The 20,204-nt window shown below is 38.8% G+C and overlaps 1 protein-coding gene across 1 annotated transcript; it reads right to left on the minus strand.

Annotated features, from left to right (window-relative positions):
* Window positions 1-7,457: 7,457 nt before the first annotated feature.
* LOC139149428 (crooked neck-like protein 1) lies at window positions 7,458-20,130 on the minus strand. The gene is made up of 14 exons (XM_070721195.1): window positions 19,730-20,130; window positions 18,729-18,818; window positions 17,984-18,138; window positions 17,465-17,548; window positions 16,478-16,719; window positions 15,989-16,167; window positions 15,399-15,560; window positions 14,523-14,723; window positions 14,041-14,181; window positions 12,863-13,009; window positions 12,120-12,314; window positions 11,580-11,735; window positions 9,221-9,313; window positions 7,458-8,856 (listed from the first exon to the last, which is right to left on the minus strand). The coding sequence occupies exons 1-14, from the start codon at window positions 19,772-19,774 to the stop codon at window positions 8,737-8,739; spliced, it is 2,010 nt and encodes a 669-aa protein (XP_070577296.1). The 5' UTR covers window positions 19,775-20,130; the 3' UTR covers window positions 7,458-8,736.
* Window positions 20,131-20,204: the final 74 nt, after the last annotated feature.

The following is a 20,204-nucleotide window of genomic DNA, read 5'->3' on the forward strand; positions in this document are numbered from 1 at the left end:
ACCACACGCCTCCTCACTTAAGTTTGCATGACTGTGAAAATGTCAATGGTGACTGCCATAAATCCAAGAACGAGGAAGACATCAAATTTGAGATACTGGAGTCTCAAAGGAAGTGTTTATTGGCATGTGATTTCAATATCCAGACACGGAAATTAGAATGATTACGATCTAAACATTATCGTCAAATGAGACGCACGTTTCGCGGAGCGGTAATCGTTACAGACCTTGTTCTAAACATCGTCCCATCTGTTTCAATCAAATAGGTCTGTCTATATTTTCCTAAAGCTCTAATGGCTTCCACATGGCAACGCAAGCTTCTATGACGTGAACGAGTATTTCCATCTGTCGACGTTCGTCATTCTCCTCATTCTAATCAACTTGAGGGCGTCCTAACTCTCACTTTTTTTTTACAAGAATCACTTTGGTCACGGCTTCTAGTTGATCTTGGAAATTTTATCCATCACCATAGTATCGCAGACCCTTTCAATGATTTGCGACGGCAATCTACACTGCCTGGTACTAGGGGCAACGTTGTTGGAATTTTTGTTTCTGTATTTTTGAATGAAAATTCTCAGACGGAGAGACCACCTGTTGATCAAATGATACGTACCTCCCGGTGACTAAATGAATTCCATTCAGAATAAGCCCGTAACCATGCAACCGTACCATTGACAGACGATGAACTTTGTAATACATGTGTAGTTTCAAGTTTATTTTTTGAGTGAAAACTCTATGCCGCGCCTGTAAGACAAGTCTCTCTCCCAGTCAAACTAGGCGTACACATAACGGACGCTTCCCAATCTTGAGCAAATCTTTAAGGATGTACATAACGTCAAATTACGCAGATTCACTGAAAATGGAATTAAAGCAGGATTTTTACTAGATACACCTCCGTTGTCTCCGATAAATTTACTGGGATCAAATCAGCATTTCGTCGTGCAACGCAGACGTGACCACATATGTTTGGCAATTGAGGCGCTTGTGTCTTTTGAGATACACGTCCCCTTGAGGTAACATCTTCAGTTATTTATCTGGGGATGGCCAATCCAGGACAGTGCATTTAGCATTTGTGTACAGCATCTTGAGTTTATCTTCAGAACAGGGGCGTCGATGGAGGCCGACCATCTCGTCGATTTCCGTCTATATGCGTCGTTGCACCCCTTGTTCGCCGCCAAGTATAGGCAAGCCCTGTACATAATGTCCGGATGTTGTCAGTGTTGATGCGGTGAACCGGTCCATGAGGGTGGCAATTCTAGAGGTACGCATCAATCGACGCACAGACTCTATGGTCTATGTGTCTCGGATGTTTTCGGGTTAAAAGTTGGCCCCCTGATCTTCAATTATCTACCTGACCAAGTTTTCAACAGTCAGCCGCACGACTTCCTTAGTTGTATCCTTGCCATGTAGGCCCTAAGTATAGAAGAAACAGAAAAAGTGAATCACGGCAGGGCTACAGCTGGCGGTTGGTTTCAACGGCACGTATAGGAAGGCAATCTTGATGAAATTTCTGATAATGGGTGGAATCCATTATTACTGTAGTCGTTCCAGAGAAGAGAGCAGTAGAAATCAGATGGTACATATGGTCTTTTTCCTTTGACAACATCAGCACTGGAATACACTGTATATCATTTTTATGTGCGTTTATAAAACTTGTCTCCAGATTACTTACTTTTGAGAATTATTGAAATGACAACGCAAAAGACGAAATTAATGACGAGGTAACACTTCAGGGTTCTTTTATTTTTCATCAGTCCCCTCCCCCGCCTCTGACATATATCTCTGATTTATTAAAGTTCTGCGCTCGAAGGGCACACCGAAAAATATTAAACATCCAGATATCTCTGATATGTATCACGCGCCCGAAGGGCATGTTAAAAAATGTATGTCTGATAATGATATACTAAAGTTACGCGCCGCAAAGGCGCGCCGAAAAATGCAACTGAATGATGAAATTCGTGGCTGGTACGATGTATTTTAGGCAAGTATGAGCCCGAACTGAAATTCAAAAACACAGTGACCCCCCCCTCCCGATTTGGCACTTCAAAAACACGGTGACAGCCCCATCTCCAAAGTCAAAAACAGGGTGACCTCCCCATGAATCCACCGCCCCCAGACCGAAGAAACTGACCAGTCCCTTACCTTGAGCAGCACGTCCATGGGCAGGTGCACAAATATGCGGAGCTTAAACTTTCCTGAAGGGCACTAAGGCTCCTGCATCCTGATCTTCCAGAGAGGTTTTGTGAACGATCGCCTCTTTTATAAATTTCCAACCATTTAGTGTATGACGATGGTCTCTTGGAGAGGAAAATTTGTCGGCCCGGGGGCAAACTTCTCGGCCCGGGGGCAAACTTCTTCCCAGTCTGGCGCTTCACAGGCAATAGGTGTCCAAAAGAAAGCTCAGGCAGACAGACAGACAGACAGACAGACAGGCAGACAAACAAAAGAACCAAACAAACAAACACAGAAAAACAAACAAAACTGAAGGGTAACGGGCTAACAGGCGAGTGGAGAGCAACAAATTTGGCTTTCCTCCCGTTCGGGCCCATTAAGAAACGTCAATGGTCAATGCAGAGTCCTTTATACTTTCTATTTGTAAGACTAATTAGGATCCAAGAAAGTCCACACTTTTTCCTGAAAATTTTGTTTGCGAGAGACAGGCTTGCCCTTGCACATGGGCAAGTAAATGTGAGAGATGAAAGCGCTCTGTTCGCTTCTAGTCAGTACAAAGTCATTGTGCGTCGTCGTCGTCATCTATACTCTCTAAGTGTGGGGAAAATACAGCAAATCCGATACTTTCGATTCTTTTCAAACGACCTAAATTTTAGTACAGATGTAATCTATATCATGCGTGTAGAAGATTAAATAAATCCAATAGGTATTAGTTTATGTTTTGCAAATATTCGTGAATGTGTGTTTTATTATTTACATATACGTTGACGGGCTTGCAAACGCCCCATATGTCACAGTCCCTCTACACGTGTGCACATATCGAGTTAACACGCAACATGCTCATTCCGTGTCGCTATTCTCCAAAACACGTCACGTGACGAGAAAAGAGATACTAGTCCCTACTGCTTCGGAAAAAAGTTACGTCAAAAGGTATTTTCTAAAAAATTATTTCTCAGGGGATTTTTTTTAAATGGGCGGATCACGTGACCATACGCTCAGTGTCGTCTGCAACTTTGAAACAAAAGCAGGTGATTAGAGCATGATGAGTGCCTGGGATGAGCAACAAGCCTCTGACTAAAATAGCAAGATTTCATATTTAAACGGCGTAGGAACTTTGCAAAGCGCATTGACAACAAATTAAGATTCCAGTGCAACCAAGGACGTTAAACGGTAAGGACATTTTGTCTTCTTTTTGTGAAGAAGTAGGCACTACTGTTCCCACTGTAGAGAATCGGCCAGTAAACTTCTGGTAATGTACACCAAACTACATTTGAAACAATAACATTAAAAGAGCCTTTGTGGTGTGTTATAAAACACCTATAACCTGGTCTATTCGGACTCGTGGCCTTGCATTACCACAAACACATCGCGATGTGTTTCTGGCTATGCACGGTCCCTCAGGTTAACGAACGAGCGCTATAGCCCTCATGGCCAGGTAATAGGTGTTTATTATAATACGACACATGCTCATTCCGTCTTGCAATTCGCCAGAATACGTCTCGTGACAAGAAAATATATACGTCCAGTCCCCACTGCATGAATTGACAATTATAACGTCAGAGGGTATTTTTGGCCAAATTTAGAAAAGTGCCCGGTCACATGACCATGCACATAGTGTCGTCTGCTGCTTTGAAACCGTGTTGGTTAACCTGAAGGTGATGAGCACCCATGATGAGCGGCGAACCTCTCTCTAACACATCAAGATTTTCCATTCCTACAGCGAAGGAATTTGAACAGCTCATCGACAACAAAGATTCAAGTGCAACCAAGGACGTTACTAGGTATGCTTAGGTAATTTTGTGAAGAAATTGGTTAGTGTTATCCCTGTGGAGAGATCGCCAAGTAAACACGATATGTCACAATGGATTGTTGCAGTGCATAAAACTAAACATTAAACACTATGAGCATGCACAGGGCCATTAGGCATTATCAGACATAACAAGCGTTTAAAAAATTAATAAATTTATGAGTATGAATACTTTTGATAAATATTAAATATTTCTGCCATTATTGTATACATATACAAGTACCCTACTGCACTCGAATCTTGAATGATGATCAGTTTCCGTGCCAAATTCGCGCATTTGTATAGCGTTGATCGCGATTTCGGATTTGTTACTAAATATAGCTGCACGCGCGCGACTTTCGGACAAATATGCTGAAATTCGGACAAACTTTGTTGTTGTATGCGCGGCTGCTGTTGCAGCTTGTAGTCTCAGTCATCAATTCATACGAATAATTGTGACGCTAAATAGCCATTCTAACACTCGCAGGTTTTATTTTCGTCGTTTATGCGGAAAATGCGGAGAAATGTTTATTTATGCATATTAATGAAGAGAACACTGACGTCATTTGCGATCAGCGCTATTGCAGACATTGATAAACTCTATGATTACTAATATTCTTGATAAAAAATTAATATTTCTGTCATTATTGTATAATTTCAAAAGTACCCTACTGCACTCAAATCCTAAATGATGGTCAGTATTTATGCCAAATTCACTCAGCTGTAACACAGACATTCAGAAATATGGTCAATGTAGTTACAAACAGCATTGCTGAGTAACTTGTTGCGCGGTCACAGTACTGCCTCAGCAGACTCTCTGAACAGTAAATAATAGGAAGGGGGCCGACTCTGACTCAAGCAATGCACAGGCCTTCAAATAACTCACGATTTCTTCCTTGCTGCTGGTTGATTTCCAAAATTTCCATTGCACTGGGGCAAGTCGATAGGTCAGGCATCGAACTGGTCTGGTTTTTGACCCTTGGCCATACGACATGTAAAGCCTGGGGCCATCGAGAAATGATGCATGGTTGAGAGTTCAGGCCTGTGGTCTACTCTGCTTTGCGTCTATGCGCCCCATAGACGTGTGTACATATGCCTGAGATAAAGAACTTTCTTCTTCTCAGGCATATGTACACACAAAGTGGAATAGACCACTGGTGACTGTGGTTCACGCCATTTTCAAAGCATTCCCACTCAACCGATTTGCTTCGATTCAAAATTGGCGCGTCTCACTTTCACGACCTTAGGAGGGTGGATTGATTATTAGCATTTATGAAGTATGCCGACATCATTGACAAAACGGCCCATAACCCCTGAATTGGCTGCACATACTGCACAACAGTAGCCTTTCCAACACAATGCATGTTCTCCAATCTACATTGTTCTTGTTGACAAATAAATTCTAGTTTGATCTAAAATTCATTTGTTGACAAAAACTATGGACGATGCCGTAAACATTTTCTAAATTCCTTGATATTTTTGGTTTAAATTGTACCAACTTTGCTAGTAAAACAATAGAATCTAATGTTATTGACCATTTTTATGGCATTTAGCTGATTTTATCCATCAGCAGAGAAATTGTTAAATCCAAGTGAATAACAAGCGACCTAGCGGCCGATATAGCTCCGCTGTGTTTATGTAGAGAATAACTATTTTTGACACATGTTGACAAAGAAGGTGGAAATCTTTGATAGCTCAATGTAGTGGCCAGAAAAAAGTGGCTAAAATAGTTGCAAAAATACACATCGGATCATCCCTAAGAATATGTCAACCAAAGCTATCTGATGAGTAGTTTTTTGAGAATAAAATTTTCTGACCAAAAATGGCAACAATTGCCCCAAAAATAAAATCGCAGATTTCATCATAATTTCAAAAGATCAAATCTATAGAAACCTGTATACCAAATTTCAAAGCTTTTAGACCAGTACTTTTTGAGAAACACATTTTTTGACCAAAAATGGAAAAAATTGCCCCTAAAATACAAAATTGCAGATTTCATCATAATTTCAATAAAAATTATTTAGTTCATCTATAGAAACATGTATATCAAATTTCAAAGCTATCAGATGAGTAGTTTTGGTAATACACATTTTTTGACCAAAAATGGCAAAAATTGCCCCAAAAATACAAAATTACAGATTTCATTAGAAATTCAATATATTACTCCGTTCATCAATACAAACCTGTATACCAAATTTCAAAACTATCAGATGAGTACTTTTTGAGAAATACATTTTTTGACCAAAAATGGCAAAAATTGCCTTAAAATGCAAATTTGCATATTTCTGCACAATTTGAAGACATCTGAAATAGATCATCCCTAGGGACATATGTACCAAATATCAAAGCTATCTGACTGTTAGTTTTGAGGAAGAAGATTTTTAAAGATTTTTTTTACCAAAAATGACAAAAATTACCTTAAAAATACAAATATGCAAATTTCACCACGATTTGAAAAACTTAAGTGAGGTCAGCCCAAGTGAACTGCATATAAAATTTCAAAGCAATCGGACTTGCAGTTTCAGAGGAGAAGGCAATTGTTGACGGACGACGACGGAAAATCAACCTATTTAATAAGCTCTGCGTCGCTGACAGCAGAGTTAATAAAAGCTTTTACTTAAGGTACAACACACCTTATGGACAGATAATTACTCTCAAACTTTTACAATATTCTTTTGACCTACTTGTTTATGTTCATTTTCAAGCTAATGGAGTAATTAAAGTTTCCACAGGCTTAGTTTTGTGAACATCAGGAATTGTATTTCCCCCACAGAGATAACACGGAGATGGCGGCCATTTTGAATTTCAAATATCAGAAACTATTGGGTAATTTGTTTCTCTAGGACCAAAATTTGCACGGTAAGCCCTGATTTTTATTCTTGATTTTGAAAGAGAATGGTTGAAAGTTTCACGAGGAAAGTTTGGTCAAAAGTTTAAGTCTTTCATTTTTGGAGCGCGAACTATCTTAATACACACACCTAAAGCAATATTGAGAAAATGATTATTTGACCTTGAAAGGATTACCTCCATGGTCATGACCCCTGACCCTTACTGGACACCGGGCATTTTACGAGGCGGATGAAGAGTTTAATTTGATTCATGTGCTGTCAAGATATCATCCAAGAACAGTCCTTCGTCACAGTTGTGGCTGGAACCCAGTGTTCAAGGGAGATGCTCCGGATATGCCTAATGTGGGATGTAAAGGATTAACAGAAGCAGAGAACTGAAGAGTGTCCTTTGTGACATTGTTGAAGGGAAACGATGGACATTGAACAAATCATAGGAATTGTTTACATTATCATTGAAATTGTGATCTCAATCACAGCTTGACAGTGAAAATAAGTCAGACGAGGTGTGCGTCCTCTCCTGAAATCAAGTATTAACTCATGCAGGGTGAAATACACATAGGAATCAAAAGATGACGCTACGGTCACTTTTATGTCTACCTTTTGAAAGTGTAGTGCACACCACTGAGCAGAAATAAACTGTAAAAGTCATGCTGTTTACTGTAAAATAATCTCTTTATTGAAGAGTGATCTCAAAAATATAAACACTGTCATTTGCCAGTCGTGTGGATGTCACAAAGAGAAATGTCAAATGGGAGTATTTGAACCACGTGCTGTGCACACTTCCATCTGATATTGCCACTGACAATAGGCATCTTGATTTTTATATGATCTGACATCTGAGGACCTGCTAGTTTGAATTCAGGCCGAGTCCTGCACCCTTCACGGCTGAGGTGTGTGTGTTGTGTTACAATTGAAAACTATGTTTGCAATGCTTTTCTGTATATGTGCTCTAAGCGTTACAGTGTAACCAAAAGTTTGCTGCCAAGATAGTTGGAGATGAATGTTGCGTAGATAGCACTGACATCGTACCCAGGTCCATATTTGTCTTGATATAAATTTTCACCATCAATGCTTGCTGAAATCAAAGAGTTTAAAAGTCGGAGTACACTTTGACAACAACTGAACCTTAACACGCAAGCCATCCGAAATAAACTGCAGTGCCATTCAAATTTAATTTGAACAACTGATGCACTGAGATCACCGACCAACAAAGTATATAGTACTTCTTTTTCAATTATATCTGAAATGCAATTGCTGACTCCCATCCCAGATTGAAAACATTAATAGTAGCACTCTTTTGATTGGGGTGGAGTGAGGGTGAAGTATCCTGCACAAATTTCTTTTTGACAAGATTGACACTTTCCAGCTAAGCAAGAGTTTTAGCAGGGAAAGTGATTTGCAACTGAATGAAGTACATTTATTTGTGAGGCAGCAATATTTACAAAGTAAATAGATGTGCTCAGTGTGGCGATGAGGCAACCTTTAAGTCATGATGATGTATAGGATTGGATAGAGGACACTGCCAGCTTCCAAGTCCCATTTAAACAATCACCGCTATGTGAGAAACACTCAGCTTGTTGTCTCAGAAGTGTCAGTTTTCACCTCTATCAGAGTAACCACAAAGCTTTTCAAGGTTGCCGTCACTTAATCTTGATCCCCCATTGACATAAAATGAGGTCCACACTGATGCTAGATGGCTAAGATGATTCACGTACAAGAGATCTGTTTACATGATAGCCAGTGTGGAACCCCAGTCCTGCCATTTGTACCCTTCCTGTTGGTCCAATTTCGATTTCAGGATGACTGTTACAGAGGTCACCACACCACATTGCACTCCAATGATTTGGCATGAGTTCAACCAAAGGTCATGATGATGTCTCTTAGGCAATGAAAATGATTATTGTTTGTACAAACTGATATTTACAGTCATTTTTACTGTGTGACGTTTGAGCTCTTCCATTTCTTAGCCATAGCGAGAAGTTTAAGATTAGGTTGGTTGGCAGCATCAGTGGGAAAGATATAATCATAATATTCTTCCCAGCCAGCATCAGACTGAAAGTCAAAAAAAAAAAAAAATAAAATTGTTGAAATTTCTCATCTTTTAATCTTTCAAAATAATTTGCGGCCTGTTGACAAGTTGAGAGTTTTTTCACAAACGTGTAGGCAGTTTCTGTGGTATTGATTTTGACACTCTTGATTATTATACCATCATACCAAAATCAAAACTGTGATAATGAAGGAAGACTGGAGGATTATCACTGTCTAAGCCTTCCTTACTCAAAAGTTACATTTCCCTGAGTGTGAACATTTTCTACAGCAATCTGTGCAAACCACTGCATCTGTTTCCACAAACCACCATACACTGAAATTTGGATCACCTTGCCTAGCATGCTGGGATAAAAAAAGTTCTACTTACGCCATCCTCTGTTTGCACTTTCCTCCTCCTCTTCACCTTCTTGGGCATTTGTTCTTGTACCTTCTTCAGGCTGGAATCATCTCCACAGTTGACCTGTGAAAAGAGAGTGTCAGAGAATAACTTTACCAGTGTCTCCTACAGGGTTAGTTAATAAACTTTGGTTGAATACTGTTCATGTTTCATTCAATTATCTTCTATATGGCCCCAACATTTTGTACATGTACACCACTGCATGAAATACTGTATGATTCATAAATTCTATCCACTGAATGGAGTAAGCATAGATCTGACATAAGCTAGCTATCTATTACACACATTCCTGCTTAGGGGAGAGTCCAGAATGCGGCTTGTACGTACACCTTCACCACTAAGGTATGCTACATGTCTATAATCACGTCAGTGTTCTCCACAAATGAAAATAAAAGGCGGGCGGCTAATTAGCATATTTATTTGCATAATATTTGCATACAATTTACATATCACCAGGGCTATTCACAGGGCATTCCAGTGATGAAATACTAGTATACTTCTGACATTTTTAATATTTTTCTCCTTTCAGCAGTGATAACTGGCAAGCTATACAATTTATTTTTAAATTTAAATCCTTTTTATTTACATTAAATAAATAATAAAACATCAAAAGTGAAAAAAAAACATTGAACTAATACAAACAATACACAATTTAGTAAATATATTGCACAATACCAACATGAAAATTCAAAAGTAGGCCTACATGAGAAGTAATCAGTGTTCGAAATAATCGGTGGCAAATGGTGGCACGTTTTCATATGATCCTCTGTTACTATATGTTTGTCTGTAGCCCGATTGGTAAAGCCATGAACGTCTTTTTTTACGTGCGGCGTCCATGACAAGTTGATACGGGACTGAATATTTGCACTAAGTTACAATGCGGAGTCAGCGGAGCATGCCTGCAGAGAAACATACGTTGACTTTAAAACTCTATTCATAATAAAGAGAGGCCCGAAAAAAAAATGATACCAGGTATTTCCAATAGAAAGATTTGAAATTTCATCGACTCATAGTTCGGCAAACGTACAAAACTTTGACAACTGCACGGCGTAGGCTGCCATGCATGTTACGTTTGTGTGGAGCACGCTGGCGCTCTTGATCTCGATCACACGCGACCTTTGAACTATACAGTACAGAACCGTATGTACATAGCTGCTGTATTCGGATGATCACACGAATGATGATTTTAGCTCATGCAGTTTCTTTTTACTTCTTTTCATTGTGCCTTTAATATTTTAAAACGGTCACGGATTTTGAAACTTGATCAAACGCAACTGCTTCTCAAAGTCAATCGAATGAATCCATGCAAGTTACCAATGCGTGACAGGAAGTGACACACACGGCTTCAACGTCATGTGGACGTACACGGATCTCAAAATGGCTTACTCGGCTCGGATACGCAACGACCTGAACACGCGAAGTACCATACTTTTTTTGCGTCTGATATTTGTGTCAACCAATCGTACGATTTTAGCCACATCTGATCGAAATCACTTTTCCTGACCTTCGGATCCTTACAAGTACGAGACATTTGCGGCAATGGTAGTTGCCTATAGTAGTTTGACTGAGTGCTTTGACTGAGTGCCCGCTGGCAAAAATGCAACACCGAGCCTTGTACCGTGTCCGTTGTATGAAATGGACGGTGTCTGTACGGTACGGTCGGCAGCTTAACACATTTCAAGCTTTTTAATTGAAGTCTCAGCCAATGTTCATCGGCACTACGGTCGTTTCACACTAAAAGCTCGCTGAAATAAAAGCGTGACAAAATCGCCGCTGAGAAACAATAGGTCTTCAACCACATTTACTAAAGAGTATCGGCGAATATGAAAGAGGATCGGGCGAAAAAAATAAAGGATCGGGTGGGAGAACATTGAGGATTGCATGCAGTCGCAAAACAAACCGACAGATGTGTGAACGGCCCCTCTTTATTACACGACGTTGTCAGTTGCTGTCATTTTTATTCAATAGACTTTCAGATATTGTTCGGACAACTGACTGTGAAAACAGTTTAGGCTACAGAAAACAAAGGTGGGCGGGCGAGATAAAAGGTGGGCGGGCGAGATTAAAGGTGGGCGGCGACAAAAAGAAGCCGGGCGCACCGCCCGTCAAAAACCCCTCGTGGAGAACACTGCACGTAATTGTTGAATGATGTGGGTAGTGGCTGTGGTTGGATGGGAGAGGAATGGGAGATGGAGCAGTTGGGAGGTAGTGGGTGTTGCAAAGAATTAACTAAACAGGAGATGAATACGACTAAAAGATTCAGCTGTGTTTGGGGGCGCTTAGCAACCTCCGCAGAATGTAAGGATGTAGATGTGTGAAGTGCACTCACCTCAAAGTCTCTCCATGATTCAAGTAGCATTAACCTGTCCTCTTTCTCTTCACTTCTTCTGAGCATTTTGTTGGCTCTTTCATATATTGATCTGGCCCTGACCACACAGTCTTCATCTCCCACTGATGCTTCAAACTGCGCATAGCTTATCCATACCTAGGGATTGAAAAAAAAAAAAAAATTGAAATTTGAAACTCTCTGACGAGAGTGGCCTAGACCATTGACTGAGTTACAAGAAGTAATGTTGAAATCTTTGTGTGGCTTAGCAAAATGTAAATGATAAGAAATTTGTCACATTGTATGGTCTGCGTTTTAATTTAATATACTTAATTAATTGGCAGTACTCTTACATGAACTAATTTGTTGGTTTGATGTGAATATCTTGATGTAGAATACATGATATTTGGTCTGATGAAAACATTACTGAGATGTATAATGCCACATCTTTCAAGTCAAACAGAGGTGAAACAGTGTATAAAGAAAATGCACAGACCACAAAGACAATTATGAGTCAATTAAAGAAAGTGTTAAATACTCTACCTTGACGTGTTGTGTTCTTTCCAGTAATCTGTCGTAAAGTTCACGCGTCCTGTCGTACTCCTCTTGTTCAATTTCAAAGTCAATGTAGGCCTTCCATAACACTTCTGGCATGTCCAGCTTGGGCTGGTTGATGGCTAACTCATAGATGGCCCTGGCTCTCTCAGCATCTCCTAGAATTGTTTCAAGCTCTGCATACTACAAATGTGGAACAGATCATCATAACAACATGTAACAAAGTGTAATACTGTACAGATAACAGATATCTTAACAAATTTTGACCTTTAAGATGTAGGTCATAAGTTTCTATTGGAAAGCAAGAAAGCAAATTGCAAACTTACGTTTCCAGATTGTGAAAAAAGCTCTCTCTCTCTGTCTCTCTCTCTCTCCATCCCATCCACAAACCACAAACCAAAATTTGTAGAAAGGACTCACTATATTTGGGGGCATGCATGAAAGGTGTTATTAGCTCATATTCTTACTGTGACAAATTTATGGTTCTGACAAAATTGGTGATGTGGAAATTTAAAGAACACTTTTTGCAAGGTCTCCTGTACACCGTGACTAGACAAACCTGAATTCTGCTAACAATGCATCCCCACATTCAAGTCCTTCAAAGACTGGAAGAATGCACCTCACCTCTTTAACTACAAAACATAACAAAACAGGACAAAGGACAGGAAGACTATACCCCCTACCTCTTTAACTACACAAGGAGACAATGAAAAGACCTTTGGGAGATATACCTTCATCCAGGTGGTACAATTCTCCATGTTGTATTCCAGGAACTTTTCATAGAGAATCCGACATCTGTCAAACTCTCTCAACTGTAATTCCAATTCAATGTAGCCCTTGAATAGCTTGTCCTTGGGGCATTTCCCAATAGCTGTCCCCTGCAATGAATTGTGTTGAAAGTCAGCGGAGACACACGGTACTCAAGCAAAGAATTCTTCTCACCATGAAAGGGCATAAACGTTACATTTACATTAGTTTGATAATAGATAAGGATTTGGTACCAGACATACCCGAGGACAGTATCTGTTCAAATAAAACATTTTAAAATAAATGGTTCTACTCCAGAATAAAATGGATGTGCAGTGTCCTACTGACCCAGTTCGTCCAAGAGACCACATGATGATACACACCAACCCATGTGTACAAATGCACATGGAAATATGCACATTTCTCAGTGCAGTTGTGCACGTGGTTTTGTTTATACTGGGGTCTATTTGAATTCCAGGTTTAACCTATTGAGACTGAATTACAATCTGAGTAAATCTCATTATATTTTACTTAATTGTTTATGCAATGGAAGACTACAATTCCCTTGTTTAAGCACTATATAAAGTAGTTGAGAGTTGTTTTCCTGAGCTGTGATATTACTGAAAGTGCCTGTGACTACAACTGAAAACATAAAAACGGTCAACTGGCATGATTATATCAAAATAAATAACACAGTACGAAGAATCTTTGGAGGGTATTCACAAACTGTGGCATATCAATATATAATCATATTCATATTTGTCACAGTAAAACTGGAGGTATTATCCTGGTACATGAATGAAAAGCTGCCTGTTTGTATTATTTTAACATAGGATGCTCTTCTAATAGAATTTTCAGACCCTAAAATTTGTACAATATTTTTCTGATTTTCTGTTGCCTGAGTGGTCATTTTGGACCCTGTGAAGTAAACGAGATTTTTGCTGTCTTTTTTGTGAAAATTGAAACTTTTTCATCATTACCTTATATAAGTTTTGCCCCAAATTGAAGTGTTGGAACATTTCATTGGGTTGGCAAAACTTAGCACATACAGGTATGTCTTTTCTGAATACTGCAGAACTCCAACATTGCCATTCCTCACATAATACTCACACCTCTTCAATTATCTGTATGACATGAATTTTTCATCAGCAAACATACTCACCAGTATTTTTCTTGCATTCTGGAGGTTCTTCTGTCTAATCTCAAACTGTGCAAAGAGCAGCCAGATCTTGGCAAATGTGAATTTTTTATGAGGAATAAGCTCCAGGCAGGCCTGATAGACTTGCCTTGTTCTTTCATAGTCCTGAATTCAAAAATAAAGTCAAAAGATTTCATCTTTGCATGCAAACCTAGATAAATTATCATTTCAATATAAAAATTTCAATGATATGATATTGGAGGTCAATTCAGTGTTTTGACCTGTGACTTGTACATTTCTTGTTTGCTGCTGGCTTACACTGAAACTCTGTCAAATTTTTCTCTGGCGGAAAGGCTGGACAAAAAATGTGAACTGAGTCAAAAATAGATATGTAATACACAGAAGCACTCCCTTGTATTTGGGGTTGGATACAGTTTGCAAACTTTGGTTTGGCTTTGGTGGTGGGAGTTGAAGATACTTAATAAGAGAGGTAAGACATTGCTTACTCGTGCTTCAAGTTCTTCATATAGTGCATAATTAATCCATAAATATATATATCTTCTGTAGTATCTCTTTTCTTGCATTGGTGGTACATTTGCAATGGCCCTTTCATAAATCTCTCTGACTTGTTCCTCACTACCATCAACTTCAACCAGCCTCAAGTAATCAAACCAGGCGTCATAGTTGTTGGGGTTAGCCTTCACTTCCTATGTGGTGGGGGAAAATAAATCATACATACATGAATGAGATTTACGAAAACGATGAGTTTACAGTGCCTTGTAACATTTGGAGATCAACTTTGCATTCTTTAGTATAGGACCATGTAAACAAGAATGGGTTGTACAAGAACAATGTCACACCTGATGGCATTAAATGATCACATTTCCTATCTACAAACAAGTCTAACTGTTCATTGAAGATTTAAATTGAGAAAAAGAAATAGAAGCACTGGAAGATACATTGAGTTTGTTTTATGTCAGCTACAGAAAGTGCAAACAGGGAAATGGTGTGTGCATCTTAACATGCCTAACATTCTAACTATGAGCACTATATGGAAAGTTCTTTAAGTTCTGACTATCTGATTGCATGTCAGTATATAGGATTGGCATTCTACTTACATGGCCACCCTGAACCTTTTTAAAGAAGAAATTAAACCCATTGTATGTTGTCATTATCTAAATTCTAGAATTCCAATAATTAATGTTACTTCTATCAAGTTTCTCATAAGTTTTCAAATATGCCCTAATAGGATGGGAATTCTTCTCATACAGGTGGTGTAAGAAATTGGTCCATACACCTAAACTCTGTTACCAAACCTTGCCACAGATTATCTATTACTGCATGGATAAGAGGGTGAGTTTAGAAAGGAGAGGGTCATCTACCTCCTCATACTGGAACCTCCTCTTGCTGACGATGACATCTTCAATGCCAGCTCTGTCACCATACTTCTTCTCATGAATGGTGTAATTCTTGAACAGCTCCTGTGCGTGTTGTTTAGGAATGTGATCCAAGGCATACTTGTAGATCACTCGAACTCTGTCATGCTGAGAGTTAGAAAGTAAAGGTGCAACTTACGCATAAAACACAACCAATCAAAAAAATAATCTCTATTCACGACTATGCACATTGTGTGAGAATTGAGTCTCAATTATGGTTTTTAATCTAATCTTAATGTGGTTAACAATGGCATTTGGAGGAAAATGGAAATACATCAATAAAACAGGATGCATGGACATGGTATTCATTACAAAGTGTGTGAGTAAAAAACACACACACAATGCATTTGGAAGAAAACAGAACACCACTTTGATACACAGCCGGCAGCCATCACTAAGTTACATACAAAGGTAGTTCTGTACCACTACCACAAGCAGAATCAAAAGGATATTACTGTAACACCACGGGTTTAATCTATTTTATTGTCAAAATTTTACGGACAACATTTTAAGCAATTGCCTTTTTCTTTTCATACCTCTTTCTGTTTTTCTTCAAACCTTGCAAATGCAACAAAGAGTTTTTCATCCATATTGTCTTCCCCATAGAACTCCACCGCCCTCTCATAGACTTTTCTAGCATTGCCCATGTAGCTGTGGTGCTCTTCAAAGTTTGCGTAGCGGATCCAGTTCTTCACGTCCGGATGGACAATGACAAGTGAAAACAGTCAAGGAAAATGTGACACCCATTTAAATTATCAAAACAGATAAATTTAAGAGAAAATTTGGTATAGCACAAGACTAAGATTTTGTTATACACAATAAATAATACTTCTGATCCAATCTAGACAAAATCATACAACAGCGCAGAACCAGATGAAAAGCAATGTGCCATGTCTGTTATTTAAACCTGGCATAATAAAATGTTGCTACAAAAGGGGTGGTTGATATAACAACAGCAAATGCAAATGATGGAATATTCCCTAAGGTGTAAAGACAAATGCAAGGGCGCATCATTAAAAGGATATATCTCTCATAGACTTGTCTGGCTCTGTCCACTTCCTTGTATCTGAGTTCCATTTTGATAAATGACAACCATGCTTGCTCCTCTGGTTCCCATTCCATCCATCTCTCAAAGACCTGTCTAGCACCGGCAATGTTGCCCACCATCTCTTCCATGTATGTATATTTGTACCAGAACTGGTTGGCCCTTGGCAGGATAGTGACCGCCCTGTCCCAGATATTCCTGGCATGGTTGATTTGTCGATTTCTTCAAATATAAACATGTATTGCCTCAGTAAGCAAAAGCAAATGATATACCACAACACTGTACATGTATATCAGGTGAAGAGAAGTAATCTGTACTTTGCATTTGGAATAAGTTTGTGCACAAACTTATTCCAGCTTTCTTGACAAACACACACCGGTAGATGTGACCTCCAATAAAGACTGCAGTTCACAGTCCCCGTTAAGAGTTCATTCACTTTGCAGCCCATGAAGGCTGCAAGCAGCTCATAGATCCAAAAAAGGCTTTCAACTGAATGTGACATTTCATCAGATTGGTTGCATTGTGAAAAGTGTCAATCGCTGGCAATGAAATTTGCTTTGCGGCCTGGGAATGACTCATTGCACCTTTACTTACACCCTTGATGTTCCACATTTAGCTTCTCCAGGTTCAAGGACCTATTTGTCTGCCAGCATTGTGATTAAAGCCTTGACAGTTTTGTTAAGCAGAACTTCCAAGGTCTACCATTTCAAAACAGCCAACAGCTATGAGCTGAATACCTGTGAATTGCTGGCCTTGGAATTGACTTTGTTGGTGCCTGGGAATAATTTCTTGTACTTTTATGGACATCCTTGATGTTGATGTTGCTTCTTGGAGGTTCAAGGACCTATTTGTTTACCAACAACTATGACTAAAGCATTGGCAGCTATATTCAGCACAACTGCAAGGTCTACTGCAAGGTCTACAGTTTCAAAGCAGTGGACAGCAATGAGCTGAAGAGAGAACTTACTTCATTTCCAATTCAGCATACTTTAACCATATTGTGATATTTCGGTGATCCACATCCAATGCTCTCTCATATATTGATCTTGCTCTGTGTATAAATCCAAATGATAAACATGAGCCCATTATTGAAGTAAAATTACAGGAATAATTTTTATAAAATTTAGTAGAGGAATACCCACATCAGCATGTGAAGTTTCACTTGGTTATTTCCTGGATATTAAAACTTGGAACATATAAATTTACCTGTGAAAGTTGATAATCATTAGAAAGTCTGAGGTGCACACTGAGATATTCCTCAATTGAAGGACAGCTTTTCCTAAAGTTATTGATATTTGAAATTGAGAATGGCCTCTTACAGCTGTTGTGGCTGTGTGTGATTACAATAACTGTTGTTAATTTACTTCAATTAATGATGGGAAAACATGTCACGCAAGATTTCAAGTAACTCCAAACCGTAGTATGGCAAAATTGCCCTGAGAAGTTATATACATCTTAAACTGTTACCTGTAACTCAGGGCCTCACCTGTCAATTTCTCTTTGGCTTTCTTCCCACTGAGCATATTTTATCCAATTTGTCATAACAGTTCTGTTCTTTCTGAGGTTGTCTTCAAACTCTTTCCTCTTTTTTAGTCGATACTCCTGCAACTCTTCGGGGTCTGTAATCTTTTGCTTTGGTGGCTATGGGGAGCAATAAATTTATCATTTTGAGAGTGGACATCAGCTAGTGTAGTATTGCAAAGATACACCTATGAAATCCATGGTAGTACACCATAGATACACCTATCAAATTGGTAATACCTTTTCTTTGAACATGAATTTGGCACTGCTTCTGATGTGTTGTATGGTAGAAAATTCTCGCTTACAAGTTACATCCAAAATAAATTGGGTTATAATTTGTTAGTTAGGACTAAATGTTCTGAAGAGTATTTGTCTTTAACATTATATAACAATATTCGTTCAGATCAGGAAAATAACTGCAGACATCAGATTGGAAAGCATCACACACAATAAAGATCTGTATAGCCCTTCACCATCTGGCTTTACTCTTTTGTTCTGAACACTGCCGCTGTGCAATTGTATTGTAAGCAGAAAAGGATCAACAAGATATGAAATATTTTTTTTGCATTTACAATATTATGCAGACTTGAAGAAGGACTTGTATGGGCGCACACTCACTTACTTATAACCATCCTTTGCACAATGTCATGATCATATTAATCTACCTTTTAATAGCAATTCATGTGATAAATAAAGTATGGAAAACTTACCGGTGGGACTGCTTCCAGTTCCCTTTCTTTGGCTTCTCTCAAGATTTGCTCAGCTGTTATCTGTAGCTCAGCTGGCATCTTGTTCTTAACCTGAAAAATGATCAGTGGGTGGAGTTGACTACAGATACACTGTTTATAATTGCAGGTAGACAGTCAGTACATCCCTTTTTCCTTGTGATGAAAAATGTTGCAAGCATCAGTGGACTAGTCGGATTCCAATAGTAGTATGGCATGGCGTCATACAATAATGTAATGCTCCATTCATTTGTGAAGTCCACAGAAAAATTCACTCTTCCCCGCATTCAAACAGAAAAATCTCATGAGAACCATAATAACAGCTTCTCTACTCTTACAGAAAACAATGACAAAAACTTCATATATTTCTATGAATAAATCACATTCTCGATCTGTATTCATAATGTTTTCTGTGAGGTTTGAAGTTTTACATTTCAATATTGTTTACTATTTCATTACATTTCTAAAGTGAACTTATTTTATTATCTTTATCTTGTCTTTAATTACTTTGCAGAAGTGAAAATACAGAGTTTACAGTAAGTCCAAGTGTTCACGTATGGGGTAGTTGGTAGCTGTAGCTGGAATTCCGGTACAAAGTGAATTGTTGTATTTGCAAGAACATGAAATGTTACTTAGTATTAGCTTCGGATGTCATTCAGTGTTTCTTGCTCCAACAATTCTTTCTTGCTTCCTCAAAGAAGTAAAGCCATAGAGGCTGTTCAACGTACAAAGCCGTGTGTGTAGTATGTGTATTGGAAGTTTGATCACCATTATACATCGTGTGGTTCTGAAATGCACTACAAATTCGTGTAGTTTTTGCTTCACGCAAAATACTGCCTATACAATGACAGCTTGCAAAACTGTAAACAACGTGCTCTGCAGTCAATGATGAACAGTCTAGTGTTCAGTTCACAGCAGCGAAACTAGTACAACACGTTCATACAAACCAATAAACGTTCCACAAAGTAAATCATAAAAAACCATACCTTAGCCACCTTTGGCGTTTTATTCTTTCCGGTAGTTGTCGCCATTGTTCTTATGTGAGGCAATATCTCGAGAAAAATATCACTTTAGAAAGGCAAACTTGAGATACTGTGACCACTGTTTACTAACGAGGGAAGCCCAACATGGCGTATGCGTTCGGATGACGTCAGACTGTACCATTTGGTTTTCAATTTGTGGGTCCCGGGTCTTGGTGAGACGATGGGATACAATACGTCAGCGGCTTGCATACAGTACAAAGTTGACGTCGACGAATGATAATTCAATTTGAAGAATTGAAATTATAAAGAAAATCCGTAAAGATAGGCGAAGGTGACCATTTCAATTTCTGAAAAAGAAATCATCCCTATAAATATTGTGGTCCATCAGTACACATATTCACAATTTGCTAACGTGAGGGGCGCACTTCTTCTAGCCTCGTACAGAAGTAAGTTTTTTGTAACATATAAATTTACAATA

This window comes from Ptychodera flava, chromosome 14 (genome assembly GCF_041260155.1).
Source record: "Ptychodera flava strain L36383 chromosome 14, AS_Pfla_20210202, whole genome shotgun sequence".
In the NCBI taxonomy this organism is placed as follows: Eukaryota; Metazoa; Hemichordata; class Enteropneusta; family Ptychoderidae; genus Ptychodera; species Ptychodera flava.

Excerpts from the sequence above, each read along its gene's own strand:
- LOC139149428 (XM_070721195.1), bottom strand. The coding sequence starts at position 19,774 with ATGGCGACAACTACCGGAAAGAATAAAACGCCAAAGGTGGCTAAG. Across the intron at positions 17,549-17,983 it reads AGCCAAAGAGAAATTGACAG|AGCAAGATCAATATATGAGA; the intron begins GTGAGGCCCTGA and ends ATTTATACACAG. Across the intron at positions 11,736-12,119 it reads AAAGAACACAACACGTCAAG|GTATGGATAAGCTATGCGCA; the intron begins GTAGAGTATTTA and ends TTCAATCCCTAG.